A 12,634-nucleotide genomic window follows, 5' to 3' on the forward strand; every position below is an offset into this window, starting at 1 on the left:
TAGTCAACATGATATTTAATTATCTTCAATGTGGATGAATATAGTCACTCATTAGTCACAAGTTCAGGAACTCATGCAAGTGTGACTTCTAAAAAAAAAAAAATTTTTGTAAAGTATTTTTATTATTTTATTTGCACCCTCCCAGCATGACTTTATTTTTATTTACTATACAGTTAACAATCTATAACGTTTTGCTTTGCTGTAAATCAATATTGTAGGACACTGTATATGAATCTTAACTATTATAATAATTCAAATAATTGTTGACTTAATATTATTTTTAACTGCAATGGAAGGTGATGGCAGCAACAGATATACACCACACTTATTAATGAACTGCAATAAATGTCATAAACTATGAATCATGCCCCTGACTGATGAGTGGCCTCATCATGTGAGGTGGGATGACAAAGTTGTGAGGCTGGGGTCATGTCTTGGTCAGGCTTGGGTTAGCCTGATATCAGTAACATGTCACGCTGTACATCATGTCGATATTAACCCAGCTGTAGGAAATATAGAAAAAGAAGCAAAATTCATTAAAACAACTCATTTTACATGAGAATATATTTATAATTGAAATACAGTCAATAACGATGTCTGCTAAGAGATGACTCTTGTGCCCATCAGCTGAGTAGTTACGACCCTCATATTGAAGGCCTTTCTGGAGTATGAAAAGTATTTAGATGGTAACACGTGACAATCCCGCTGTTGCCTTGCCATTTTTGCAAGGCAGTGCATGGTAAAAGTCTTAGCTTTCCATCTAATATTTACTCCAGTTAGGTTTGCAGCCTTCAAGGTGTTTGTTGTTGTACTCGGTGTGTGGATAAGCGTTGTGTAACGGCGCATGGGTGTACTGGTTGTACCTCACACATTGTTCCATCTGTGTCACCTCGTGTTACACAATACCTTAATTGACTGGTGAGCAATCTGTTTCTCTGTGAGTATGAATTAAACCTACTTGGATCATGATCTAAATCTTACTCATCGGTACTCTTTCTTGTCCTCTCAAAAAAGATTACCTTAAAAATGAATTAGTCAGACAGATGGAATGGTTTACTTAATGCCCACAAAGATATCAGAGAGCCCTCATGTCATGCAGGTGTAAGTGTAACACTTTTGGAGGTGTTTATTTCGCGGCGTAGATCCTATTGCTCCTGGGCTATTACTACACACCACGATTAGCCCGTCATGTCATAGGCTGTGTCATTTAATGTCGTAGCCGCTCTACTGTGTAACCTTCAGGCACTACAAGCCTTTGGCCATTTGTATTATTACTCATTATCCTTTTTTATGACTAAATCAGGAAAATGAGCTTGATGCTAATGCTTCTTAAGACTATTGATGTCTGGAATTGCCACACTGTATTACTATCATCAGCCAGTAATATTCGTCTTATTCGTTCTTGACTAATGTGGTACTGCTCGTCACTCTGCCCCACTTCTGCGCTGTTTCCCATGTTGAGTCAATGTTTGTAAGATATTAGCAGATGGGTAATGGTCTGCATTTCACGAACTGACAAACAAACATCATGTCTTCACAATGCTTGGTTGTTAAGTGCAGTAAGGTATGAATCAGTTACTTCACATTACGAAAATCATGGTGGAAGAAGAGCCATGTTGATAAAGGAATCAGTTCTAATGCCCATATACAATAATCTCCCTCTTTCCTCTTCTATTTATGTATGTATAGCACTTTATTATACATTTGAAAGTTGAATCTATTTTGTTACATAAGATATTTCTTTTGGTGTACTCCTGTATTTGTTGTTGTTCATTCTCTTTTATAATGCATCTCTACAGTTCTGCAAAAAAAAAAGTTCATTAGAGGATCCTTCACTATGATCAAACACTGCTATGATATAGTTTTGCAGTTATATCCTTTACACTTAATTTCTTGTAATATGAATAGGTAATAATTATTAATACACTCCTTTGCAGTTTTGTCCAATAGGATCACCTTTTCACATTTTATAGAGGTTCCCTGAGGTTCACTTTTTGCCAAATTTGAGTGATAGGATGAAAAGAGGTCCAGGTCATGGTTGAGGGTTTAGTCACAGTATTATTGGTAACAAGGCTGATGTCCTTCAAAATAATGGCAGCGACAATGCTTGAGTTGTGGGGAATTAATTTGAATGTTTAGGATGAAAGTACAGTATATTAAGATTTTGAGCAAACAATAAAGATATATAGATGTAAAAGGATATGTTATTTGAAATTATATTTGCTTTTAGTAAAATTATTACTGTTCTATATACAGAATATAAATGTAAGTTTAAAAGAGGAAACAGGTGCAAGAAATATGGAAATTGTTACAGTGGAGGGCAGGGAAATTTATGTTGCTGGGCCTGATGAAAAATGTGGTTCAATAAGTTTTTTGAGTAACACACAAAGAATAGTATGTAGCTATTTAAGACAAAGAGTACTGTACTAAAGTGAATTTTTAGGAAAAGCTTTGGGTTATTAGAGAAATAATGAGTCATAAGCTGTAGAACTAGAGGGAGGGTAGCTACTACACTGAAGGAGAATGTGTTGAGAATTAAGAAAATACAAATAAATTTAAAGGAAAAGATATAATTAGGGAATGGGTATGCTAGTGAGGTGTTCTTTCAGAGAATTGGGAGAGCATACAGTTTGGTAGCACAGAGCACTGGGTAATAGTTATTGTTTATTTTCATATTTTTCCCATATATATATTTGAATATATTACCTTACAAAGATTGATATATAGTGGATGCTATATGCTTGATTATGCTTTTCTAAATTTTTGAGAGAAAATCAATGGTATAAAGATAGCATTTGAATTTTTGAGTTGAATGAGGTGAGATCTCACAGAAACACAGAAGTACAGTAGTTACTGTACATCATGATACTCTTATATAAGCCTATCTCATGAATAATTCAACTCCTGATTTTTTCACGTATCGCATTGTATAATCTGACGCTGTTTTGAGAAATACTAGATACAGTATAATTCAAGACATATTTGTAGCAAGACACCAGATTCTTACTAATACATCTTGACCTTGATCATCACCACAATAACTGACATTATAAACAGTGTCACCTATTATTAAAAAATTCCCGCCAGTTACCAACTCCTATATATCAAATTTGCTAGATTAACCTGAACTGGCCCTTTAACCATTGATTCTTTCTGGGTTAATGGGGCTGGAACATGTAAAAGTATATAGGGTTTTAGTAGTGAAACCCAATTGTCTGTTCTCTATTTATTGAGAAACTATCTCATATACAGTTCCAAGTGTATATCACCGTAACTTAATCTGTAGCTATGAGTGTTAAAATGAGGACGGGGGCTGTATTAAAGAGCTCTTCTAAATACATCCAGTTGGTGTGATGTGTTGAGTGACAATCCTCGTAATACCCGTCGAGGGAGAACAGTAATATACGTCCTCCCTCGAGGGAAGATGGAACCATCCACGGTGGCTCTCAATAACGTCTTCCTCTCGTTAAGGATATCAAACTACAGCCCGCATAAGGTGACCCGACTTCCCATGGGCACACCTTAACACGTGCTCTGAACATGCTACCTCATAGCTAGTGGAAAGTTACAGAGGGTGATAGAGTATATAAATCAAATGTAATTAACCCATTTATATAAATACTTCTGCCTATAAGACAGGGCTATTACAAACCCCTCAAAGTAGGTTTAACTGTAAACTGTAACATCATAAATTAAATTGTAGGCATATAATCAGCAATAACAAAAAGCATATAAATAGCAATAATGAAAGCGTAATAAAAGCAGTCTCAGAAATGCTGGTTGGCCACCTGGCCTCGATGCTCGCCGTGGCCCATAGTAACAGCCCAGCTGGAACACTGCCTCCGCCTACCTCAAGCAATGGTGCTCCTACATTCTCTCCCACTTTTCTGCTCAGCAGGGTAACTCTTATGAACAAAGAAATGTGCATAATGTAACTCAGTAAGAAAAATGAAGACAGTTATGTACGGTATATCTACCCAAAATTACAAATTGAAAAATAACCATAACATAGCTCACAGCTCAGCCTGGTAGTGAGAGAGCGAGGGGAATCTGGCTACAGTGATGAGTCTAACTTGGCAACAATGCCACCAGCGATGTTAACATATGCAAATGAAAAAATATCTTTAAATCTTAATTTTGCTTCAGGTTTTTATAGATTTATATAGTGAATGAGGTTCTGCTCTTCATTTTTTTTTTTTACGGGCATTAGTCCACCCGGGCACAGGTCATTTTATGAACCTCATCAAGGCCTGGGGGGCGAAAATATAATAAAATAATAATAATAATAAAATTAATAACATTAATATAAATTATAATTATGTATAATAATAATAATAATAGTACAGTAATAATAAAGAGCAATAAATAAATAAAAAAATAAAAAAAATATATCAATAGTGAGAAATGATATATGGGGTATGTATGTTGTGTTGTCAATAGTATGAGAAACAATTGAGACCCTGCAATTGTGTGTAAATGAGACAGAAAGTCAGATCAGCAATCTGGGTCTACCATTAGACAACATTATGCTTCCAATATCTTCCCAGGCGGTAGTACCTCCCTGTTTGGTAGCTGCCTACTACCTACATAAAGAAAGAGTAAGGATATGGTAGTCAAGCCCAGGATAAAGGAGCTTATTGGTAAGGTTAGCCTACTGTGAGCATGTGCTGTACTGGGTAGCTATCATTCACGTAAATAAATGACCTACGGAAATTTATGGATTTTACCCCCTAAAAAATGTTACATGTATATAGTTCGACCCCTACTTTTTGCATAAAAATTTTATCATAAGAACTCGAACTATACTCGAGTATATACGATGAATGTGTTGGCTCCTGTTTTGTTAAGGACTCAGCCTGACCAAAATTTTTTGTATGTGATCCTTTCTTTTGTTGCTTAAATTCATTTTCACATACTGTACATATCTTGTTGTGTTGCCATATGTCCTTTTGTAGATTATAATGGATTATCATCATATACTACACTTTGATCACTATCAAACACCTTTCTTAAAATACAAAAAGAAGAGGTTTTCTCTGATTCCTTTATTACTCATGAAAGATACTGGCATTATCCTTACAAGGACATATTAACTTATTTCAGTATATTAACATGAAATACTAAGCAATTAAGAAAACTTTGGCAAAGAATGCCCATATTATCCTCTCTGATTCTCAGATACCAGCAAGATTTAAGCACAGTTTGTTACACTTAAGTTTGCTAATAACACCTTTGACAAAAGATTCATCAATAGAAACATATTTTTAGCATATCTTAATATCCTGTGTATTTTACCATCAGAGATTATCCTAATCTTTTAATGTTCCTTTCTTGTTAAAGTACAGCTGCTCCTCGACTTACGACGGGGTTAGGGACCCAAATCCAGGTCGTAAGTCGAAAATGCTTAAATACATAGAAAATCTAAAATGGGTGTCTTTTTTTCTTCTTAGCACCACAAAACTCTCACTCTTAAGCTTGCCAGCCATTTTAAAGTGAATTACAAACAAAAATTTTGTCAGTACACAGCGCAATTACTAACGTTGGGACTCAAAAATACGTACTGTAATTTGAAAAATTTTTGGTTTGACTGAGGCGGTTGTATGTCCGGGTGGTCATAGGTCAAGTATGTCGTAAGTCGAGGAGTAGCTGTATTTGGAAAATATATGATTTATTAAAAAAAAATTTCGCTAGTTATCACATAATGCTGTGTTGTGAAACCTTGCTGAATATATAAAGAGAGCCTTTATGTGGCTCTTAAGAGCAAAACTATAGTACTGTACAAAATTTTATTCAGATAGATGGAGACTTCCATGCTATGTATCTTACCATGATTTTGTTTGTTTTCCGTGAAATGCAACAAGTATACCCATATTACTTTTTATCGCTGTTTAGAGCTGAACACAAGTTACTAATGAGGGTAGTGGTTTTAGGTCTTTACTGGAAGATGGTAATGTGGGAAAGTATCAATAGAGGTATCATCTCTTCTTTGTAGTTGAGTTGTTTATTGGAAGAGGTTGACTTTGAGAAGTGTTAGTAAGAGGAACCACCTCTTCTGTTGAGAGTAGATCTAAAGAATGCCTTGAGAAAATTAGAAAGTTATCTATTACCTAATATAGGTAGAAGTAAAATTTGAAAGCTTTTGGAAAATATAGATAAAAAACAATTCAGTATCAAGGTAGTTTATAAGCATAGGTCTGCTTCGCCTTTGGGAGTGATAGCAAGTTAGCTGCCTAACAGTGTTTTGGTAGTTAAGTATATAAGTTGGCAAATGTGTGGGAAAAATAGTCAGATAACCTGACCCCCCAGTGGTAATGAGGAGTGGGTGACCTTGAAGAAGGTGACCATATCCTCAACCTGCAGTAGCTTATGGATTAGGACCATGAGTAGACCAAGTAGCAGCGCCACAGTCCTTGGCTCCAGAACACCTTATGTGGGTTCCTCAGAGATGCGGTATGAAGGGTAAGTGGGCACGTCAGCGACCAGAACCCTCTGCATGGTAATATTGCTTGAGCATGTTGCATGATCCTCCAGACAAGCTAAGAATCTTGTTATTGAACCCCTAACACCCACACTAAATGCATGTTCTTCCCTTAAATTTTTAGAATACTGTGTTCTCCATGGAATGGTTTATGTATAATTTTATATATCTAATGATACATTCAATTTGTTTTTTCTTTAATCTTTATGGAATAGATTACCTTGTTGATAAAATGCATTGGTTTTATGTTTTTACTGGAAGTGGCATATATTTTATATAATATGTCTTTGATACTGTATGATTGTATATATAAACTTTTTGATACATATCGTATAATGAAAATAATGATCTATAAATAATTTTATTAAAGGTACAGGTGCAGCTTTAAGTAGTACTGAGTGGCTATAGAAATAGATGCCACATCATATTCGTGCAGTAGGCACTGAATATGTCATGTGATATATTACAAAGTTGTGAGTGCATAATGAATTGAAAATACTGTAATGCAATACAAGATAAGATTTTACCAAGACAGTCAGTATACACTGTATTGCCAAGATAACATACATTTTCCTTTACTCCAGTTCTTCTCTTGGGTGCTCTTTTGTCTCTTAAAATTGTTTTGCATTTTAGCAATTTTATGTAATATTAGCTTCATTTGATTCCAATATTGTCAAATTTATTTGCCAATCAGGATTTTTCTTTACTTTAATATAGTAATACCTGTAGCTAAATTGTAGAGAATTTTTTTAATTTCATTTTATAATCTGTTCCAGATTTAGAAACAGAAATAGTTATAGGAATTCAATATTCACAGGAAAGATAAATTAATGTGGAAAGCATCAGCTTCTCAGTATTGGCTGGGCTGCCAGACCTTATCCATTAAAGAATAAACAAGTGCTTTCCATTCATTTTTAAGCCAATACAGTACAGGGATAACCAGTTCCCGGGTATATGATAAAAACAAAATTATAGGACTGATTTGATAATTGTTTTTGGATGGAGGTGAAGGAATACTGGGTATTTAAATACAGAAATTCAGTGGGTTCAAATTTTTTTTTTTTTTATATTTAGGCTTTTCGTGTTTCTAGTTGACTGCTATATGACATAATTTATCCACAACAATAGATTACTCACAGAGGGTCTGACACCAACCTCCATGGATAATCAAAAGCCTCCTGTATACACAATTTGACTTTTGGTTTTCAACATGATGATTATAAATATTTTTTTTAAGCTTCTGAATTTGTTTGATAGCACATTTAAGGAAAAATAATTAGGCGTGTTTATATGTACTGTATACATAGGGGAGCTAATTAGATTATCAGTTGTTTTCATCAAAATTAGCCAAATTATAGCAATAGTTAGGCCTTTAGCCAGCTGCTTGACTATAATGGATGAAAGGATTGTACACTGATCCAAGGCTCTCTTGAACTGCATCAGCCAGCTTTATGAATACCAATACTGACTGACTTTCTGACAAAAAATTTTCTGACCAGCCTCTGCTGATGCATCTTAGGACCAATTCATATCATGCAGTGCTTGTTAGTAAAAGCATGTCCTTTTCAGAAACACAACTAACTATTTTGGTCTTAATGAAGACATACATAAAGCAATAACGACAGTAACTACATCGAAACGGCTACCTTTTCCCACCATTTCATCAAGAACCTCCTCAGTAAAATCCACTGCACCAGTCTCTCACTAAGATGCCCTTGCCTCTTTACTCAAGCTACTTACATTTGTCTTGAGTTTGTGTCTGTTGTTGTAATTAATGACAATGAAAGGAATTGTTAGTTCAAGGTATACATGTAAAGGATTAGTTTAAGGTATACATGTAAAGGATATTTCTTCAGTCTTAGTAATCTTAGTTTGTGCTGTATTGACTTTCAACTTGTTTAAAATAGGAACACTTACAATCTCTTTTAGTAACACAATAAAAAGAGTATGGTGTCTTACTTTGACACTCTTCTTACCTTTATTTATTCTTTGTCTAGATTTCATATTAAATTTACAGCAAATTACTCATATTAAAATAATAAGGTATTGTGCATGTTTTTCCTAAATATATGCTGCTAGTTTTGTACTATTAAACTTCTACAACTTTTCTTATTAGGGAAAGGTTTCAGGTATAGGTGCCCCATCATGTTCTTGGCAATACTGTTACTGATTAGTCTCTGGTAAGTGATTACCTTTGAACATGTGTTGATTGAGTGTGGTGCATGTAACAGGTACATGAAGCTGATGCGTGCCTTGTGCTAGCCAATAAATATTGTCAAGACCCCGATGCTGAGGATGCTGCCAATATTATGCGTGTTATCTCCATCAAGAATTACTCAGACGACATTAGAGTCATTATACAACTTATGCAATATCACAATAAGGTTAGTGATTGATAATTCTTAACTTTAAAGTGTACATTACTGTAATTAGTATTGTATTTACCTGTTTACATTTCAGATATACCTATAGCTAAGTATCCATATCCATGCATGGTACTGTAATGTTTTTAAGATTATAAAATCACCATTTCAATGGTTTCACTAATTGTTACAAGTAATATATACTATATATATATACAGTATTACCCCGCTTTACACGGTTTCACTTTCCGCGATCATTTACGTGGTACCTTGCCAGAACCGGACTTTCACTTTCCGTGGTGCATCTACTCGCGGTGAAGTATAATTTATTTTTTATTTTTTTTTATTTAGCTCATAAAATTCATACAAATTACCCTGCCAGAATATAATTTACATTGCTGGAATTCTTACAATATGATGATCATTTTGAATATAAACATCATGGATTTTGCATTAGACATACAAAGTTTAGATCTAATGTAATAATTTGGTTTACACAAAGCAAATATTTTATCGTTTGTGCAAAATATATGAAGTTTACATACAAAATATTCCCTGACCTGCAAGGAATCTATAAATGTCAATTGTATTATCCTAACTTTAGTCTGGGTTATTATTTATTACTAAAAATGTAAATATACTATTTTCTCCCAATCGCTTCTCTGGTAGGGAGGGAAGGTGGGGGGTAGGAAGGGAGGGAGGGCGGAGGTGGGGTATTTTGATTGACAGATAGTGTCCTTGAAGAATATTTCTTTATTTATTTACTGAAGATATTTGTTTTAGCTCATAAAATTCATACAAATTACCCGGCCAGAATATAATTTACATTGCTGGAATTCTTACAATATGATGATCATTTTGAACATAAACATCATGGATTTTGCATTAGACATACAAATTTTAGATCTAATGTAATAATTTGGTTTACACAAAGCAAATATTTTATCTTTTGTGCAAAATATATGAAGTTTACATTCAAAATATTCCCAGACCTGCAAGGAATCCAGAAATGTCAATTATATTATCCTAACTCTAGTCTGAGGTATTGTATTTATTACTAAATGTTAAAATCTAGTTTTTTCACCGAAACATTTCTCTGGTAGGGAGGGAAGGTGGGGGGTGGGGGGGGAGGGTTGGGACCGACAGACCCAGCTGGCGTGAGTGTGAGGAGGGGGGGGAGGAGGCAAGGTGGGGTACTTTGATTGACAGATAGTGTCGTGAAGAATATTTTTTTTTTTTATTAATGGAAGATATTTGTTTTAGCTCATAAAATTCATACAAATTACTCGGCCAGAATATAATTTACATTGCTGGAATTCTTACAATATGATGAACATTTTGAATATAAACATCATGGATTTTGCATTAGACATACAAATTTTAGATCTAATGTAATAATTTGGTTTACACAAAGCAAATATTTTATCTTGTGTGCAAAATATATGAAGTGTACATTCAAAATATTCCCTGACATGCAAGGAATCCAGAAATGTCAATTATATTATCCTAACTTTAGTCTGAGGTATTATCTATTACTAAACGTTAAACTCTAGTGGTTTCACCCAAACATTTCTCAGAGAGGTAGGAGCTAGTGAGCTGGGAAGAGGGGGGGTGGGGGGATTTGAGTCCATTATTTGAATGGACATTAACCTGGCGACTGTATTTCTCTTAAATATTAATTGTGTGAGCATACCATCATAAAATTTAGCTGTTATTTTTACTACAACATAGGTATTGTGTCGGAAAAAGTGGAGTTTGGGGGTCGGGCCAATCTCTATTGGAATTAATCCCATATGTTCTGTTGTTCACTTTACGCGGGTTTTCACTTTCCGCAGTACCCTGTGGGTTCAATTGACCGTGTAAATCGGGTACTACTATATATATATATATATATATATATATATATATATATATATATATATATATATATATATATATATATATATATATATATATATATATATATATATATATATATATATATATATATATATATATATATATATATATATATATATATATATATATATATATATATATATAATTTTTTTTTTTTTTTTTTTTTTTAACTACAGTTGGTTGATTTAGACATACTATAGAGTAAATTAATTTTAATTTGAACTGCCAGATGTGCGTATAGATTTTCCATGTCTTTTATTCCAGGCTTACCTGTTGAACATCCCTTCTTGGGACTGGAAACGTGGTGATGATGTTATCTGCTTAGCAGAGCTCAAATTAGGCTTCATTGCACAGTCGTGTTTGGCTCCAGGCTTCTCTACCATGATGGCCAACCTCTTTGCCATGAGATCATACAAAACTGTAAGTAAGCACTAATGTGTGGGTCATCTATGATGGAGAAGTAAGCACTGTACCAGGGGCATGTTAGAGGGTGTGTTTAGTTTTCTGTACAAAGGAAAAGTGATAAGAATAAATGTGAGGATGATGGAGAAATGTCTGATACAGGTACTGTAATTAATTATATTTGGGAAGATGTATGGTACAATCATTCTAGAGAGATATGTAGGTAGAACTTATGTTATTGAAAGAAATATGTGCTATGAATGTGGTGCAAAGAATGTGACACTCAGATATAAGAAGGAATCATTGTAGTGAAAGGAATATTGAACAGAGACCTTACCAGGATTTGCAAAGGTGGTATGAATATGTTGATGTTGATTGAATGGGATGTGAGAGAGTGGTTAAAAGTACATATATAATTCAAAGGTTGATATGAAAGAGAGAGAGAGAGAGAGAAGTGAGTAGGGAGTTGGTCCTCCAGGGTGCAGGAGCACACATGCATGGCCAGAAAGCATGATGTCAAGTGATGAGATAATATGAAAGTGTCAGTGAGCAGTAGACCTTCTGCTATCCACATGTTAGATAATTTTAGACAATGTTTACATGCAATTTTTTTCCCATACCAACACCATCTGTAATTTTTTTTTATCTATTTTATAGTCTAAAATACACTATCTGCAGCATAAACCTTGTTCAACATCTATGGAATGGAGTAGGGTTGATTGTAACCAGTCATATGAGGTGTTCCAAACAAGATAATTCAACTCACTCGGTCAGCAAAGAGATGAGATACAGCAGGGTACATCTAGGTGTAAGTGTTTCTCCTCAGCATTACCCATCTCAGGCAAAGAAACCGTGGAGGAGATGATGCTATTTAAGATACAATAATGTGTTCATCAAACCAAAAGTGCAGATTTTTATAAAAGATTAAAACATTGTTGTTAAGTCTTAAACCTTTACTGGTAGTTATATGGACATGGTTGGTGTTGGAGATGTTTTACGGATACTTGTAGATACAACTACTGTACTGTACTGTGTGGGCAGAGCCTGCATGACGTGACTATATTGTGCTCTTGAGTGCAGGGAACAGCCTACATTACGTTCTCATCTCTTCGTGGACTCTCAAGTAGATGTATTATAAACTCCTCACCCAAGATCCATATTGGTACAAGTATATCTTGGGCTTTTATTAGAAGTTTCAAGCATGCCAGTGAAAGCAAAGGAGATGATTTTTTTTGCAGGGGTGTAATGAATAGGCTGAACAAGGATTGACAAAAATCAGGACATTTATGTAACTGGGGAAGAAATGGTGGCTTTTTTATGTTGACAGATGTTTCTATACTGTATATTGTTGTTCAGAAAACAAAGTTTTATAAACTAACTTTGTTCATTATTTTATTGCTCTCAATCTGATTAGTTAAGCATTTATTAGAACATCTTTTGTTACAGACACTGACCAACAGAAAGAGCATGCAGTATTGTACTGTGTGTACAT

General features: G+C 34.4%; 1 protein-coding gene across 34 annotated transcripts in view; it reads left to right on the forward strand.

The window, feature by feature from the left end:
• Positions 1-12,634, forward strand: part of LOC121857774 (calcium-activated potassium channel slowpoke-like) — a 205,714-nt gene that overhangs the window by 89,496 nt on the left and 103,584 nt on the right. For all 34 annotated transcript variants that reach the window (XM_042353931.1, XM_042353932.1, XM_042353927.1 and 31 more), the window contains 2 exons: positions 8,710-8,862; positions 11,005-11,160. In XM_042353931.1, the coding sequence (XP_042209865.1) occupies positions 8,710-8,862; positions 11,005-11,160 (309 nt within the window). The remainder of the gene's footprint in view (positions 1-8,709; positions 8,863-11,004; positions 11,161-12,634) is intronic.

The sequence above is a fragment of the Homarus americanus genome, unplaced genomic scaffold, assembly GCF_018991925.1.
Source record: "Homarus americanus isolate GMGI-L3 unplaced genomic scaffold, GMGI_Hamer_2.0 scaffold16712, whole genome shotgun sequence".
In the NCBI taxonomy this organism is placed as follows: domain Eukaryota; kingdom Metazoa; phylum Arthropoda; class Malacostraca; order Decapoda; family Nephropidae; genus Homarus; species Homarus americanus.